The 19,397-nt window shown below is 34.8% G+C and overlaps 1 protein-coding gene across 4 annotated transcripts in view; it reads left to right on the top strand.

Moving 5' to 3' along the window:
• Window positions 1-19,397, top strand: part of LUZP2 (leucine zipper protein 2) — a 492,023-nt gene that overhangs the window by 470,113 nt on the left and 2,513 nt on the right. For 3 of the 4 annotated variants that reach the window (XM_019456556.2, XM_019456554.2, XM_019456558.2), the window contains 2 exons: window positions 15,910-15,996; window positions 16,756-17,465. In XM_019456556.2, coding sequence (XP_019312101.1) covers window positions 15,910-15,996; window positions 16,756-16,860 — 192 coding nt within the window. In that variant the 3' untranslated portion in view covers window positions 16,861-17,465. Of the gene's footprint in view, window positions 1-15,909; window positions 15,997-16,755; window positions 17,466-19,397 lie in introns of those variants that run through there. The other variant, XM_053899883.1, reaches the window with a different exon arrangement.

Below are 19,397 nucleotides of genomic sequence, written 5' to 3'. Positions count from 1 at the left end.
TTGGTTAAGCTTCTGACTCTTGGTTTCGGCCTGGGTCATAAGCTCATGATCTCACCCTTCATGAGTTCGAGCCCCACATCAGGCTTCACACTGACAGGAGCCTGCTTGGGATTCTCTCTCTCTCTCTCTCTCTCTCTCTCTCTCTCTGCCCCTCCCAGCTCACTCTCTCTGTCTCTCTCCCAGAAATAAATAAATCAGCTTAAAAATTTTTTTTAAAAAAGAAGAAATTTCCTCAGCTGATGTCAAAAAGATTATTGCCTGTGTTCTAGGATTTTGATGGTGTCCTGTCTCACATTTAGGCATTTCATTCATTTTGAATTTATTTTTGCATATAGTGTAAGAAAGTGGCCCACTTTCATTCTTTTTCATGTTGCTGTCCAGTTTTCCCAACACCATTTGTTGAAGAGACTTTTTTTTTTTATTGGATATGCTTTCTTGCTTTGTCGATGATTAGTTGACCATATAGTTGTGGGTCCATTTCTGGATTTTCTGTTCTGTTCAGCTGATCTGTGTGTCTCTTTTTGTGCCAGTACCATACTGTCTTAATCAGTACACCTTTGTAATATAACTTGAAGTCCAGAAGTGTGATAGGTTCCCTACTGCTCAAGGTAGGGCTCAGTCCCACTATCCTGGGATCATGACCTGAAGCTGAAATCAAGAGTCAGATGCTCAAATGACTGAGCCACCCAAACACCTGTTGAATAGTGTATTTTAAAACACAGAAGTTTTTAATTTCAGTAAAGTCCAGCTTATCTCTTTCTTTTCTTCATCATGATTATGATTTATCTAAAAAATATTTACCAAAGCCAAGAATATAAAGATTTTTCTACAATTTCTTATTAAAAATTTTTTAGTTTTATCTTTCATTTAAATCCATGATCCATTTTGAGTTAATTTTTCTGCATGATGTGAAATAAGAATCTATTTTCATTATTCGCATGTTGATACCTAGTTAAGCCAGTCTTCACAACAATTTATTGTAATGAATATACTTTCCCTATTAAATTGCTTTGGCACGTTTGTCAAAAATAATTACCTACAAATCTGAATTTAGTTCTTAACTTTCAGTTGTTTCATTAATCTATATGTATGTCCTTAAGCCTGTACCATACTGATTTGATTACTGTAGCTTTATGGTAAGTTTGGAATTGCGAAGTTCAAGTCCCCTTACTTTATTGTTTATTTTCAAGATTGCTTTGACTATTTTCAATACCTTCCATTTCCTTGTTAATATTAGGTTCAGCTTTTCAGTTATAATAAAAAAGCCTGTTGGGACAATTGTAATTTTACAATATTGATTCTTTCAGCCTATCGACATTAGTTATCTCTCCATCTACTTACATCTTTTAAAATTTCTTTCAGGAATATCTTGCAGATTTTCAGTGTACAAATCTTGCACTTCTTTTGTTTTCTTTATTCCTAATTTTTAAATTCCTTTTGATGTTATGAATGGGGTTTTCTTAATTTCATCCAGATTCTTAATTGCTAGCATTTAGAAATGGAATTAATTTTTGTATATTTATCTTGTAACAAATTAAAGAGTTTCAAGTGACTGTGAGCTGACTCAAACTGTGATGACATTTGCAAAACAGCCACATGAAGTTATAATGTTGATTTCAAGTAATTATGATGCCATACCCAGAATAAGGGAGATAAATCTCTTACCTGATTTTGCTTATCAGTGTAGACTGATACAACATGTTCTATTCTAGAAAGACACTGCTAAGTTCAACAGTGACAAATGGAGTGTGTCTACTATAAAGCTTAAGGGACAAACCTCCAGAGGAAATTCAGTATGTAATGTTGATTGGTTTCATTTCTGTTTCAAACAGTTACCTGATGTGTAACCATGACTATTTAACTCCTTGAGGCTCATTTTCCTCCTTTGACAAAGAGAGATAAATGTTGCCTGTCTTCTATAACTTGTTAAAGGTTCCAGTGAGACAGCCAAACTTAACACCTGGTTTATCAAGGACACATAGCAGGTTCTCAGTAATTATCACTTTCCATTCCTTTATTCAAAGCTATATCATTCACTTAAAACCTCAATTAATATTTTTGAGTTGTATGTTTTAATTAATTTCTTTAGATAGAAAAGAGATGATGAAAGCAACCGCAAAAACTATAATGTGACATAAGGAGTGGTCTTATTTACTCCAGAGCAGAATTAGATGTTGCTGGTAAAAACAGCTATAAGAAGGAGAATATTTCAGTCAAATGTAAAAGTTAACTCTTAATAAAAAGTACACAAATACAGAATTAGCTACAGGAAGACATAGTATATTATATGATTGAGTAAAGAAAAACAACTATTCTGGGATGTATTTGGGAATTGAAGCACGAATGTGGAGGAAAAGCATGTGAGTATCTCTTTAAATTCTAGGATTCTATGATCATCAGCAATCTCACTGAGAGCTGATGGGAGTGCATGCAATCTCTTAGTAAATAAATAGCAAAAGAGATGCATTTTGACTGCTATTGGTACACCTGAGACTAAGCAATAGAGTAGAGAAAGACTTAAAATTACATAAAACCTAGATTTGAACACCAACTTTGCTGTTTCCTCACATGTCACTTTGGCAAGTGGTTTTATAATTCAGATCCCTTATTTATATAATGTGGATCAGTGATTTTCAGACTTTTTCATGTCTGAATCACCAGGTCAACTGGTAAAACTGCTTGTAAAGCCCTACTCCCATAGACTATTAATCAGTAGATATGGGGCACAGCCCAGGAATGTGTAATGTTTTAATAAACCTACCTAGATTTTCTTCTTTCAATATTTCCTGATAAACATTTTGAGAAACTTGGATGTTGATTTTTTGCAGGTTTGTCATGATAATTATATATGATATCAAATTAAATGCACAGTATTCAGTAATTTCACAATGTCCTTATTCATTCTAAAAAAAAGCTCTTCTGCAATTTTAATATTCAAGGTCTCCATATTTCCATGGTCAAGGTCCCAAACTAGGAATTACAGACGATGCATTTTCTTTTTTTTTAATTTTTAAATTTATTTAAATTTAATTTTTTTCTTTAGAGATAGAGAGAGCATGAGCAGGGGAGAGGGGCAGAGGGAGAGAAAGAGAATCTTAAGCAGGTTCCAAGCCCAGTGCAGAGCCCAACACGGGGATTGATCCCATGACCCTGGAATCATGACCTGAGCCAAAATCAAGAGTTGGATGCTCAACCAGGGCACCCCAAGACCATGCATCTTCTCATATATCTCTGTGGTTTCTTTCCATTTCCTGCCCTATGCAAACCAGAAAAGGTCACCTAGGAAAATGACCTCTGGATTCCTTGGCCTTTTTTTTTTTTTAAGTAGCCTTAGAAAACTTGAACTAGACCACTAATCCCTTAGCAGAATATTGGTCTATCAGTTTGGTGAGGTTTAAATTATTTTGTTTAAATGATAATATTGGACACACTTGGAGAAAGCAAAGGATGTACCTGTTCCATCCCATTCACCTGAAGTTTGCAAGTGCATCTCATATTGTTAAAGCATATCAAGAATGAAAGACATTGAACACTCACTTTTAATTTTCACTTAGGAATTAAGACTTGGTGCTAATGTAAATGTGTTTCACAATATTTCTGACTCCTATACATAGCAAACATTTAATTTTTCTTAATATGCTGAGGAAATGAAAACCACAATGGCTTCTCTTTAGCACTGAAAGCACCAGCTCTATTTCTTTCTATTACACCTGCCTGCAAGTCCCTAAACAAAGGGAGTTTATTTAACAGCAAAGTATTGTCTAGGGAAATGAGAGGAGGAAAATATGCAGAAAATCAATCCTAGAGCTGTGAATGGAAAGATGATGCCAACTTTTTCATGCTAACACAATTCTGACAGATTTAAGAAATCCTAGTTTACCATTATAACCAATATCCATTGTGCAGTATTTGATGGTCCTGATGAGTTGTTGGCAGATGCTTGGCTAACAACACTTTCTAAGCAAGTCATGCCCTGCTGTAACTGGGCTTGGAGACTACACACCATTGTCATTCTGGGCATCTGAAGAAGTTGGCTTTATATAAGGCCTTCTTTATATTGCTACTGCGATTCCTTCAAGAAAGAATAGACACACCTCGAGATAATGCAGAATGGCAAATAATTTTATCTTCAGAAAATTTTTCTGCTTTGCACATTAAATATAAGTCTGCATGTTTTCCCTACTTTAACATCAATTTAAAGTATGCAAAATGTGGACTTAAGTATGAGTTCTTATCAGAAATTGTATAGAAACCATAATAACAATGGTTAATTTATTAATCTGATAAATAAAAATACCCAATAAACATGCTAATTTATTACAAGGATACTGACCAGACAGTGATGTACACATAAAGCTTAATCTGGTCAATACTTTCTTGACTCCTCTCATCTTCCCTGAAGGCACAGAATGGCTTTCTCTTCTTGGTTGCCATAATGCTTGGTTTATACACCTATTTTATCCTGTGTCATAGTCCATCTGCATCCTGATTATTTGTACAAAGTTCTCATTTTGCATTACATAATAAGCAATTTGAGGACAGTAACTATAAAAATATTGGTATTTCCTTCATGACTAAGCAAAATACTCATCCTAGCAGATGCATATTATTATTTCTCCAAAACTTCTAAAGTTACGAAATTAGGGCTTTGGTTTCAAACAGTTTAATTTTTTCATATGGAGTACTAAATACAGTGCTAAAATATCATCCTGTAATAAATATAACAAATTATTTCATACAGAAAGGTGGCATCACAGAAAAATTTAGCCAAAATGCATTCATATTTTTAAGTACCTTGGTATTTAATTCCATTTTTTTTCTCCTTTATAATATTCCAAAAAGCATTCTTTTTAGCCTCCAGCCTGTCCCAGAAGAATCAACTGGACTTCTGTACCTGCCAGAGATATTTTTTGTTAGTAGAATTTCAGGTTGCCCTGTGATACATTTGCATTAATTATTTTGAGTTCTTTTAATGTTTTAGAGAAAGATCACAAGAGATATAGCTAATCTCTCTTATGAAGTAGAACCAAGTGTTTAATACCAATAACAAAGTTATAGTGATCAGCGGGATCAGAGATGCAAGCTCAAAGATTTTAAATTAATTTATGATAAATCATTTCATCTGCTATAATTCTTAAATATTATTCCTTATTTCTGAGAGAAAAAATAGAGTATAATTTAAAATAAGCAAAATGCAAAAGAAGCCATTTTCCTTCGATAGGCTTTCCAATGATTGTTAATTCAGTCATAGACCTCCTTGTGATTTTTATTAAACTAACATTTGTTAAGAAGAGCCCTGGGGTTTCAGATGGTGGTGAGCCAAAGTTCGAGAAAGATCACAAGGCAAGGGAAAGTGAAATAGAGAACTTCATTAGTCACAGGTTTTGGAGGAGGTACAATACATTGGTCACTGGGGCAATGGGGAGGTCAAGGTAGGATACCAGCAGAGAGGGAGTAGCAGAAACTGAGGTACATGGTTTTTTTTTTGTTGTTGTTTTTTAGGATTGGTAGGTAGAATGCTTTGGGGGTCCTGAGTTAGACCTGATTGGTCAACACAAACCAAAAAGAGCAGGACTCTTGGTAAATTCTGAGGAAGGAGGAGGAGAAGCACAAAATGGAAAGGAGCTAGGAGAGACATATGCTTATCTCCAGGGCACTGGGGAGGTTATATCAGGAATTTACACTTCTTGTGACTTTGCTGGCTATTACCTAGGATAGCACTCCTGGTCAGGGCTAGTGTCAGTTCCAAGTCCCAGCAGACCCCTCTCCACACAAAATGGACTCTAAGGCAGCAATATTATGGATATTTAGCTAAACTCTTAACAGCACCCTTTTAAAAAGGTCATCCTAAATATGACTTTATTTTCATAATTTCTAAATGGGATATTTGCATTGAAGCCAAAAATGTGCCTGTATCATAATGAAAACATTTTGAGGCAACTAAATCCCTAAGTTAAATTAATTAGATTGTGATGATTCCGTATTGAGGAGGAGAAACGCACACACACACACACACACACATACACACACACACGAAGGATGAAAGCATCCTCCAAGGTTAAGCCTGTTTAGGAAGACTGAGTGGCTGGTTAATAAGATTTTTTTCTTGCCTTGTTAAATCATAAATAGAAAAGGATGAGACAGGAAGAACCACAGACTAGTAGGGAGAGGTTCGGAACGGCAACAAATCCTTTGGCAATATCAAGATTGTCTAATGACCTGGGTAAGTGTGTTGATGCCAACGTGGTAAAATAAAGTGACTGAATATCCGTGTTCCTATTCTCATAGGATCCAAATATTTATTGGCAAAGCAGATACATTTTGATCGAAGGAAGAGGAAGCTGAGGGTGAGAAAGAAAGCATAGAAACAAAACTAATTGAGCACCTAATATGTGCAAGATACTCCATTAGGAACCATTATATATTTTTAATTTAATCTAACTCTTCCCAGGGCACCTGGGTGGCTCAGTTGGTTAAGCGTCTGACTCTTGGTTTTGGCTCAGTTCATGATCTCACGAGCCATGGGTTCGAGCCCCCCATTAGGCTCTGCACTGGCAGTGTGCAGAGCGGAGCTTGCTTGGAATTTTCTCTCTCCGTATCTCTCTGCCCCTCCCCTGCTATTAATCTCTCTCTCTCTCTCTCTCTCTCAAAATAAATAAATACATTTTTAAAATATGTAATCTAACTCTTCCAACAACCCTCTCAGGTAGGTATTACTTTGCTAACCTTACAGATAAGGTATCGACCTCAAGAAGATGAAGTAACTTTTCTGAATCCATACAACTTATAAAGGCTAAAGGAATTCAAACCTAGGATGGGCTAACTTGTCATTCCATTCACCTAAGCTGAGTTCCCTGCCTTATCTTATTTTGCAATGATGCCGATTTTGAGTGTTTGCATTATTATCCACAATTTACAAATGAAGAAAAATTAAGGTTAAATTGGTATTTTTCAAATGTCATTCCACTGGCAAGTGTTAGCCTGTGATGAAGTTTTCAACACTACAAAGATGTAGAAAATTGACATTGAGTAGAGTCAAGTAACAAAATATTAGTGTGTTTTCCATGAATCAGTCAATCTCTCTCCATCTCTCTACCTCTCCATCTTTCTCTTTCTGTCTGCCTCTCAAGAATAATTTCTTTTGATTCTGGATCCTTTATATATTTAGTATTAAAATAGCCTTGCTTCTCTGAAACATTGTTGAAATACAGGTGTGTGTTTGTTGCTTTATTTGTTCTAATGTCAAACTTTGAAGCTGACAATGCCAATGTTTATTATTGGCGTTTGACTTTATTCTTTTGTAAAATACCAAAGTCCAGGGAACTCAATGTTCATTAACTTGCCCCCATTATCGTAGATGTGGGATATGGAGTTGGGACTCAAAATTCATTTACACCTGGCTCCAAAGTCTGGTATCTCCACATTAAAATGAAAGTCCTAATCATTATTAGGATATCCCAGAATTACAGTCTTTCTACCATGTTGTGATTGTGTGTTGTGTGATTATTTCCCACGTATGGTGATAAATAGCTGGGATTGTCTCAGCTGCATAGTTTTGTTATCACTTAGCCTGCTTGTTGGCCATGATACAACATGTTGTCAGATAGCTAGCTGTCCATTGCTCAAAAGCACAGAAACAACCTGGTTACTCTGGTGGTGTCAGTATATATGTGTATGTGAGAGATAAGTGTAATCACTTTAATAAAGATGTATTCATGGCTTATCCCATTTCATAATTTACAGACCCAGCTGTGCTCTTCCCTAGGTCTCTTGGATAATAGGTGAGCTGCATATTGAAGCAGCTGAATTTGTGCATCATTTGCTCATCAGTCTTCCTATTTTATCACTTGAGTTTCTGGATATAGGTATCTTGCTAATCAGATTAAATTTTACCTAACTAAGATGGAATGTTTTGAAGGCCTGTGCTAGCCTTTGATTGCTCAATTTTATGCAGTTCTCAAGATTAGTATTTAAACCTTTTTGGTCTCTTAAGGCAGCGAACAGTTACTTTGTATAATTAATCAATTATTCACCAAAGCTAGTTATATCTCTATCCATTCTTCCACAAGTAAAGTTACATTTCTTAATCACATGCATGAGGGAAAATGATGTCTGAGCTTTTCCCTTTAGTTCAAGAGAATTTGAGATTCAAATTGATAGGGAAGGAAAAGCTTAAGGTTCTAGGCACTTTTCCATCTTAAAATCATTTTTTTTAATGAACATATATATTCTCCCATAGGCAAACTGTACATAGATAAATGGTTCTTCTATAAATGGTCATAGCTCATTGCAAAGTGACAGATCAGCCATGTCCCCCAAGAAAGAAGAAAAAGAAGAAAGAAAAAAAAATGAGAGGGAGAGGAACAGGGAGAGGGGAAAAAAAGAGGGAGAAAAAGACAGGGAGGGAGGGAAAGAAGAAGGGAGGGAGGTCAGGAGTCAGGGAGGAAGAAAAGATAAAGAGAGGAATAGTTTCAGAGATAGAAAGGCAGACAGACGGACAGATAGACGTGTGTTATATGTTATTTTGAAATCAACAAAAATGCTAAAGCACAACAAAATTGTTTTGGCCTCTCAAACTTTACTATTGTGCTTTGACATTTGTCAACATAAAAAGTTTGGTGCATTTATTTCTGTTTTACATGCACTATCTTTGTGATTTTAACTGTATAATTTTGAATTATATATTTTAAGCTTAAGTAATTTTCATATTAATAAATAGCCCACAAATGTCTTAATAACTATAAAATATTTCACCTAATTATTTTATCATTATTTAACCAACTTCTTTATATTCAATGATTATTTTGTTTTCTTTTTCTCTACTATACAAATCCCAAAGTAATACTTCTGAGTGAAAGGTTTTCTTTTTAAATGTGGATTATTTTCTTCAGAGAAAGACTATCCCAAATGAAATATACTGGATAATGAACATATTTGAAACTACTGTATCTATCTTATTAAATTATTTTCCAAAATATCTGCACCAGCATTGTAAAAGAGAGGAGAGAGAGAGGGCAAGAAAGAGAGAGAGAAATCCCTTTCATCATGCTGGAGCCAACATTAAATGTATAATTTTTGTTTGTTTCCTTGTTTAAAAGAAAAAAAATCTTATTATTATAGTGATGATAATAATTTTGGGGGGTAATTAGGTTGTATCATTTTTCTTCAATGTCATTGTATTAATGCAAATGCATCTGAAAAAGCTAATGTAGAACTACTTTTCCTTCCAAACTGCATGCACCACATATATCGTTATATGAACAATTATTTGTTGAAAACATAGTATCAGGGAGTCTGCTGTGATATAACAGGTATAATTTACTGCATATCTCATATATTTCAAGTGCTTTGTTCCAGGTGGTTTACAAATTCATTTCTATCTTCATTATCATCATTGCTACTGTGATATATTGAGATCTTATTAGTAAGAGGCACTGAGCTAAGTGCTTTAACTCATTCTCTTATGTAGTCTTTACACACATTTATAAAATAATAATGTTCTACATTTTATAAATATGGAAATTTGGATTAAGAAAATAATGCATAACTTATTGAAGACCACAAAGCTAGTAAGCAGTTGATCTAAGGATTTGAACACTGGTTAAGCCAGACTTCTTAGACCATGGGCTTAACCGCTACCTTATTCTGTTTAGTCATAAAATCTCTTGCATGAAATAGAACTTTTCATTTCTTTCCAAGATTTACAGTTCCACTCCTCGTTGTACCAGAAATAATTAAAAGAATTAAAAGTCAATAATTATTCTAGGTAGTGTTGGGCAAGGAGGCAAAAAAAAAAAAAATCAGCATGACAAAAAGCTCTGTCTATGTATGCGTATTTAACAATAGTAATAAGAAGAAAATCTGTGAGTCTGAGTAGGTGAAAGCAGAGACTCATTCTTTTAATGCCCAGTCATTTACCTTCAGAGGCTTTGCTGTGGTTCATCAAGGTGAGTCTGAAGGCCATGCTTCTATATCACATCTTATTTGTTTAAGAAAACTGTCTCCAGCCCCTGCATCTCATCCATGTTCTTGGTCTACTATACTTTATAGGCAATGGGAAATCACAAATCTGTGCACAGGATGATATTTTTCTAAGTTGTTTTGATTTGATTCATTTTTGTGCACCGAGTTAGCATGATAGGATATATGTTAGGAAGACGTTTCTGGAGACTGACCAACAGATGGATGGCAGAAAGCAAGGTTGGAGAGAGTTGGATCATTCAGTTTAATAATCTAGGAATGGAATAAAGAGATAAACCTCATGATCTCTTAAAGAAAGAGGAGGATTAGTGTCTAACATACTGAATTACTTTAATAAACAGTGGTTTACAAACTTAGCCATGGAAAGACTGTTAGCAGCTCTCATCTGCAAGTTTCAATTTTGCAAGCTAAGATAAAGCAATGACCCGTACTGAATCCATATGGAGAAATTAAAGTATATTAGTTATTGTTGTTCTTGTTGCTTTTCTTAGATTCTGGTCAATGAATATGAAAGGAAAAGTCTCAAGATTTACTATCTCATGAGTTGGGTTGTGATGACAAGCTCAGCATACTTTGATGATATGTAGTGTCTAAGTTTCAGGCATGAATGAACATGAATCACTTGAAAAGGGAATGTTTGTTGTTGTTGTTGTTCTTTCAGCTGCATAATTTAATTTAGTAATGGACTTATGAAATAAGTTCTGAAACTCCAGCTCCACATATCCAAAAAAATTGGATTTTTTAAACCTAATTTCTGAAAAATTTAGCCAAGTTTCAACTTCCTGTCAACCTGCTGAGAGATGGGAAAGGCAGCTGCCCTCACAAATCCTGGTGGTCTCCAGAATAGTGCAAGTGAGAGAGAAGTGCTCATAAAAAATGGCATGGATTCCAAAACTTTCACTGAAGGAGGAGGGTTCTACTAGGGATGATGTTTTTAAGTATGTATTATGTGGATAGATCACTTCAGAGTCCTACTAATGAATCTCTTTAGATAGCACAGAGAAAGTATTAACTTGTAAACTTCTTTTAAAAAGTAGGCATATTCTTACAGGATACTTACAGTATAACTGCCTCTTCATAATTGCAAAATTTAGTATAAACATCACTATTTGGCCTGCAAGTTTTTCCATAAACCGTCCCTATTCTAGTCATCTCTTGGTAGTTACTATCTCAGCTGACCTTGACGCTGTGACCTTTGATGCTTTCTCCCACCCGACACCTACTTTAACTTCCCCTTCATCCCTCTGACTCTGCCATAAACAACTCTATCCATTCCTCAAGGATGACTTCCTTGTTCACTTCCTTCATGAAGAAATCCCTAGTCATCCTAACTAACCAAGAGTCATCTTTTCTTTTCTTTTCTGGATAATACATCTCATTGATTCATCAGGCCCCCATGTGTATCTACTACCTACTAAGTTATCTTTGTTGAATGTTTCAAAACTATGGGGAACTATTTTGTTGTTAAAACTTGTGTCATTAGCCACAACTGTAAAATGTAATATGACCATTCAAATATAAGATGTTGTGAAGTTAAATAATAAAGTGAAAAAAAGGTGGTATAAAATCTTGGAAAGATCCCACATTTACAGGAAAGTGGACATGGGTTTTACTTGCAACAATACTTTTATGGCCTTGAGAACCTTTATCTAACTGTTGATCTCCTCATGTGTAAATATGAGGGGTTGAGATGAAGGGGACAAAAGAGGTTAGATGTTAAAACATTAAGGGAACAGGGCTATCAAACAGAGAATTTTAAGACAGTCAAAGCACCAGCAGTATTAATAGCCACAAAGAGATCAGGAGGAAGAATTGGGAAAGAGATTGTTATTACATTTTAAAAAGGCATCTATATATTGTGTTCACGTAATTATTTTAAAATTATCACCCCCAAAGAGAGTTTTTATTTATAATTTAACTACTGCCTACCTTCAAAAAGTATGGAACCAATACATTACCTACAATTAAATTATCAAAACAAAGGTAAAGAGCCACACTAATAAGATACTTTAGGCTCCCATGATATGACATACAGGTCCCCTGTCATAATATCTGTATTAGTTTTCAATTATAAATGATCAGTTATCATAGAGTAAATGGCCTCAAGAAACACAAGTTAATTATCCCTCATTTTCCATGGATCAGAGGAGTCTGGCAAGTTTTAAGTAGATCCTGCTTATGGTCTCACAAGAGTAAAATTAAGGGGTCGGCCAGTAGCATCCTCAAGCCTGTTTTACTGGATAAATCTTCAAATATATCAACATAATTTTGCAGAACCTTGAAACTTCTAGGTTCTCATCTTTTTTCCTCCCAACAAAAGAACATGGCGTTAATTTTATTATTTTTTATCTATAGTGTCAAAAAAAAAGTATTGGTACTAAATCTTTTTGCATCCCTCCAAATCCAAACGTGTATCTCCATTTCCTTTTCTGTCCCCCTTTCCTCTTCTTCTTCATCATGGGACTTACATGACCTGATTTGGCCCCATACTTCATATTTGTAATGTCAGTGGCAACTCGTCATAATTGTTGGTTTATAATCATTAATGATGCTAATACTAATATGAAAAATAGTAGAAGAGGGGAGAATGTTTATTTGTCAATATTTATACTGAGTATTTCTGTGCTTTCTCATTTTATCCTCAAAATAATTCTGTGAAGAAGTGACTCCGTTGAACTGAGACCCAAAGATAAGTAATTTATCAAATCACTTTATCAGGATCACCAATGAATAAACATCAGGGGTAAAATTCAAACCAAATTCTACTTTACTCCAAAGCAGTATAACCATTAGGAAAAATTGCCTTTATAATACAATATTGTAAATGTTTCCTTTTTTTTTTCTTTCTTTTTTTTTTTCTTTTTTTATTTTGTTGTCTTCCTAACTACAATTGTTTGGAACTTTTGGCAATCTGGGTGATGTTGGCAACAAATGTAAGAGAGCTCCATGAAGAAACTTCCCCTTTATGTTTTCACCAAGTGAATGCCTGCTTTATCATAGGTTATACAGTTGATAAGATGCTTATTAAGGCATGATATAACCTGCAAGTTATAATTATGCTGTCTCTCTGAGAAACACTAAGAATTTTATGAACTTCATCTCATGAAACTTCTACAATGCCTGTGAGGCACAGACCAAAATAATTTTAAAGGTAGTGTTCATTGTAAGATCAAAGTATCAAAAAAGGTTCAAGCTATCTTTAAGCCACATAACATTTTCTTTAATGTTGAAATTTAATAAGTTTTCATTGTTCAGATGATCAAAGGCTTGTCTGAAATAGTCAGCCATGCTTGCATTAATGAAAGAGTAGACTCTGCTGAAAATCCTATAGTATGAAGCTTCCTCATGACAATGACCTCAAGTGAAGGGCCACACAAGACAGGGTTTTAAGGTCAAATAGATTTGGGGAACAGTTATATTATATATCCTTCTAAGAGATTTGTAATGCCTTTGTACATTATGAAGAAGTAGGCTTCGAATTTAACTGTGCATTGGAATTGTTGGAGTGCTGACTGAAAATGCAAACCCCATTGCCATAAGACCCAGTTATCACCCAGGAGTGTCATGTTTTAACCATCACCTTATGTAATGATGTGGACAGTTCGTGCAAGACCAGAACTTTAAGAAGTTGCATGTTAAAGGCTTTGAGAAGAACTACTTTAAATACAACTGGTTAATTTTCAAAGAAACTTTTCCCCTGAACGTGCATGACCCACAAACACCATTGTTCCTAAAACATACTTTGGGGTACCTTATACTTTGCAGGAAACTTTCTGCATTCATCATGTTTTTTGAGCTTGACTTTATACAACTATTTGTTAATTTTTCAAAGGCTGAATGCAAGCATGATCAAAACACAAGCTGGTTGTATTATCACAACAAAAATAGAATAATTATAATATTCTAGGGAAATGTTAGATTCCAGGTCCTATTCAAACCCATAGAACATAAAAAGAAATGCATTTCTTAGTGTGCAAGATTCCTCTGTGCATCTGCCTAAAATTCTTTGGAATAACGTAGTCAAGGTTTTGACCACTGATTTCTCCTATTATTATTTTTATCTTACCTTTTGACTCTAATAGGCTTATATAGAAGAAGGGGCAATGTGTAACCATTTTGGGGCTTCAATCAAATATATCTAAATCTGATCATATGAAAAAATCAGGAATTTATTAAAATTCTGAAGTACTAAAATATTTTCATAGCCAATGTTTGTGTTATTCAATTATTATTTACTCAGAGATTTCTTATTGACCACTTGTTATCTGCTGGCATGAAGCTGAGATCTAGAGCTGATAAATGTAGTCTCTGTCTTCAAGGAAATAAAGAGCCAGACATGCTTATACATCTAAAAACAATCTTAAGTGATATAATTTTTATAGACATTGTGCCTTTAAAGCAGGAAAGTATGACTGAGTCTATCTCATGGTGGAAATGACATTCTAGGAAGGGAATGAGTAGCTGGTTGTCAAGATGTCACAGTGGAGACTTTTATGAAGGTGGGATGACATACGTATGGACATGGAATGGTAAAAAAACATGGTGTGTATTCAAATAAAAGCAATATAGTGCAAGAATAGCAAGCATAGAAAAATAACATTACTCTAAAATCCAAATTGGAGTAAGTCTCCTTTGGAACCTCTTTATTTATCATCTACTTGTAGAATTTATAGGATGTTAGTATGAGGCCCTCTTAGATCTCCTCCCCCTATTAGATCCCAAGGAAACAAACTGAGTTGTTTATGTTCAGAGCTACCGGTGGCCAGGGACTATTAAACTCCTAGGCTCTGTTGTACACATAGAAAGGATTACAGGCAATCACCCCGCCCCCCAAAAAGAAGCATATACTTACAATAAATGATTTTTGTAGTTACTTTTAAAAAGTGTTTACTCCCTCTCTCTGACCCTCCCCCATTCATGCTCTGTCTCTCTCTGTCTCAAAAATAAATAAACGTTAAAAAATTAAAAAAAAAAAAGGGGGGGGGCGCCTAGGTGGCTCAGTAGGTTAAGCGGCCGACCTCGGCTCAGGTCATGATCTCGCGGTCCGTGAGTTTGAGCCCCGCATCGGGCTCTGTGCTGACAGCTCAGAGCCTGGAGCCTGTTTCAGATTCTGTGTCTCCCTCTCTCTGACCCTCCCCGTTCATGATCTGTCTCTCTCTGTCTCAAAAATAAATAAACGTTAAAAAAAATTTTTTTAAAAAGTGTTTAAAATAAAGAGAAAGAAAAAAGGGAGGAAGGAAGAATGAGAGATAGTATGGAAAGAGAAGAGAAGCAGACAAGGAAGGAGAGAAGAAAGGGATGGAGAGAATGATAGAGCATGGGAGAGAGAGAAGGAAGAGAAGTTCAATATTTTAACAGTTAAAACGGAAATGAAGCCCAATTGGAATACACTGCCAGCAACTCTTCTTCAAAACTGTTGAGGCTAACAAGTAAGATGAGAATTCCTGGTTAGTAAAATCTAAGATCTTATCTTCCAAAATATAATCTTTTTTAAGGTAGTGAGGATTTTTTTCTACACAGATTGATGATTATATTGTTCAAATTGCTTCCTAGCTTGCAATATTGATGTTCCTGCAGGCATATGGACGACTGACATATTTAATGCCTTAGGGTCTAGATGCTTCACAGATATAGTAGTTTATAATTCTTTACTTCCATTTAAGTGCTTTTACAAAGAATTTTCCATTGGAATGGAATTTTGTTGTAGTAGCTGACTGTCCTAAGCACCACTGAGATTCCCAAACCAACTGTGAATGCTTGATCTCTCCTTGGGATCCCACTCAGGTTGCAATGAGTTTATTTTGTCCCTAGCTCGCCCTTCCAACCTGCATCAAAGGGAAAGAAGTTTTACACAGGGAAGAATTCAAGGGAATTTTTCTATCCCTTTCTTCATTTAACTTAACTTCACTGATCTATTTTCATTTGCAGCTTTTACAAGAGGGCAGGACCTGTTCAATGAAGCACAAAGACAATCCCCCAACCAATGCTACAGTAGAGCCAGTGACTACCCCACAGGTATTTTATTTGTTTGCTTGTTTTGATTATGTCAGAAAGAACTTGAATCCTTTGATTCCCATGGTTTTCTCTGTGTCTATAGCTGAAACAGGGGTGTTGTATTGACTAATACAAGATACCTCCTTCACCTAGTGTCTCTGGACACTGTGCCTGCAACTAAGATTTTGGCTTGATCATCTCAGAACCTCAGAAGAACAAGGGTGAAAGAGGTACACCCCACCACACACACACAACCAAGAAACATACCAAAAATATACAGAGAACAAAAAACATGCATTCTGTTCCTTATGGAACAAAAAAAGATAAGAAGAGGATTTGGGGAAGCAGATGAGGGAGAAAGAAGTACATATCCCCAACAAAAACAAACAGCAAGCACAGTTCAGGAACTTAATTATGAACTTCTTTCTGTACTGTTCTTTATATGACCAAAAATATTATATCATAGTAATTTGTAGGGTTCATTTCACTTAATACAACATTTCCTAACTTATGGGTTAATCAGAGTTGAATGGTTTGGCCAAAGTTTTCTCAAAATAGTTTTTGAAATACCTTGCAACTTGTTGACAGTATTTTTTGTACTTCCATGAATTAGAAATATGGACATATTTACGCTTATTTCATTGGGTCTAGCATTCACTTGTCTGTAGGATATTTGTTGAGATAAAAAATTTATATTACTATTCTGTTAAGATTTTAATTTTCCCTTAAATGTATATTTATCGCGACTATCCTAAATGTCTTTTCTGTATTGTTTGACAGAAATTGCAAATCCTTCCTTGTACTGAATGTGAGGTGAAGAAAAATCCAGAAAAACAATTGACCAACTTTGAAGGGAGGGCAACTAGAGAAGAAAAAATACTGTAAATATCAAGAAACTGTGTTAAAAACATCCATTTATGATTGTCTTCATACTCTTTTTCAACCACAGGCTTGATGGAAATACTAAGTTTTTAAAGCATGCAACTTTTTCACAATTTTATGTAACTTTATATAGTCTAAAAATTTTCCAAAAGATTCCAGGCCAATGATGATCCTTGAGCAATAACCTAATTAAAATGGATATCCACGGTCTTAAATAGTCATTGTCATCAGTAAATTGCCCAGTATAGACTGCTCAGTTTTGATCTCAAATGCAGTATGACATTTAATTCTTCTGGTTCATTGGCTATCTAGTAGTTTTATCATCTAGTTTTGAAATTAATTGGAGGATGATAAAATGTTGTGGATCCTTGGCATTCTTAGAATCCAAATCGCAACCATATCATAAAAACTTGCCCACATTGGCCAATGGGAGTCACTTTCTTTAAGGTTGGAATCGGTGTCAACCTGAACCTATTGTTTATATGAGGGTGTTATTGCTATACTTCTTGTTATTTTGAACCATGTCTAAATAATGTCAAGACAATTCTTTCAGATTTTTAGTCAGCTAATAAAATTTACAAAATGTGTTTGGTATGATGTAGACAAAACATCTGGATGAATATCTAAATTTCTGACATAATTGATGAGATTTTTTTTTTGGCATTCTATAGACACATCCCTATGGTTGTCTGCTGGAATTACTCCAAGTTAGGAATTGAGTTCTTTGAAATGCTTGGCAAGAGTTTTTTTCAATGAAATTGGGTAGTGGAATGTGGGATGCCAAGAGGGTTGAAAAACATAAATATGCAAGCAGATAATATACATTTTAAAATGGGGATTTGATGAAAGCAAAACAGCCATATAGAACCAATAAACCCAGATTTATATATTTTGAAAACAAAAGTATTACTAAGACAAGTCAATGGCTGTGATCACCTTTGAAGTTGGGTCTCTGCATAGGAATACCACTAATTAAAGAAATGCACTCCCGAATAATCTGAATGTAGCTCAGAAGCAGCAGGAATTGATACCTAAATCCTATTTGATTGATAGGATTGAAATAGCATCAAACTTAAAGACTCAAGTTAATGGGTTAAATGATCCAGTTAAGTTGTCTGCACTGAATATATTCACTTCTGCTGGATAGATCCCATTTTGCAAATACACAAAGTATATAAAACCACTGGTTTTATAGAAAGGATCTGCCAAACCACAATTAATATATTTGGAGCACTGTGTCCTGGCATGCTATCTTAGAAGATATTGTTAATTTAAGAAAGAGAAGGAAGGAAAGAAGAAAGAAAGAAAGAAAGAAAGAAAGAAAGAAAGAAAGAAAGAGAAGGAAGAAAGAAAAGAATAGAAAAGAAGGAAAGAAAGAGAAAAAGAAAAAGAAGAAAGAAAGGGAGGAAGGGAGGAAGGGAGAGAGAAGATCGAAGGGAATTTGTAATCAATAGATGGACTTAAATTCTGATATATAATGGCACACCTTTGATCATAATGACATATTCCAAGAAATTAGGTAATTTGGAAAAATGGCAAACTATCATAAATAGTATAAGTATTACTGTGATATGATCATGTAGCAGTTATACTTGTGGAGTAATTCAGTGTCATTCATCAGTATTATTTTTTTAGATTATGGGCTACCCAAGAAGAAAAGAGAGTGTACTTTATAGATGGTCCATTAGAGGTTTCAGATGAAGAGACCAGGATAGAAGACAAAAATCAAGGTCTAAAGTTCCTACTGACTCCTCAGCTCTAAAACTCACTTAATTCTGTGAGATGGAATATTGTTAATTTCCAAGTTCTGTTGCTTATAATTTCCCCATTGTGCCTAGAATCCCTAACCATCCCCAAAGGTTTATAGAAGGAAAGAAGATAATTTAGTTTTCATTTAGGTTCACTTCCCCACCCCCACTCTGTGCTCCAATTTCTCTCCTGGACTCTATAGACCCTGTGGAAAATTAATCACCATTTTACCTTAGCACATGTTTTGAGGCATCTTTGGAACTAATGAAAAGAGAATCAAACTGATATGTTCTGGGATTTTTAGAACATGCTAAAAAGATGAGAAATTGGCTTAATATGAATCAACTTTGAACAGCCTCATTTGTAAAATTTTCCTATGCTCTAGAACTCTACTCTAGTGTGTCACAATAATCAATCTGTTTCTCTCAATTTTTGGCATGATCAAGTGGGCTTTACATGAGCATAACGTATAGATATTTTTCTTTAAGAATAGATAGCATTATGCATCCTGCAGAGTTTACTGGGGTATATTCATTGCATTATTTGTTTCAAAACAAAAAAGAATTGCAGCAGAAGTGCTTTATAAATATTTAGAAATATTCTGGGAGTTCCTTTTGATAGTCAAGCATGGAATTTCTTTTTTCTTAGTATGTGTGATTTTAACGAACACATTTTATTTCTCTCAATTCTTTAATTGCTTTGAAATAGCATCAGAAGGGCTTAAAATGCTTTACTTATGTGTGTGGCTTTGTCCATAAAAGATGCCATTACTTATTATTTCTTTTAGTTAG

The sequence above is a fragment of the Panthera pardus genome, unplaced genomic scaffold (assembly GCF_024362965.1).
Source record: "Panthera pardus isolate Hobbes unplaced genomic scaffold, ASM2436296v1 HiC_scaffold_12, whole genome shotgun sequence".
In the NCBI taxonomy this organism is placed as follows: Eukaryota; Metazoa; Chordata; class Mammalia; order Carnivora; family Felidae; genus Panthera; species Panthera pardus.
Note: the sequence above shows the minus strand (reverse complement) of the source record. Positions and strands in the feature narration are given on the sequence as shown.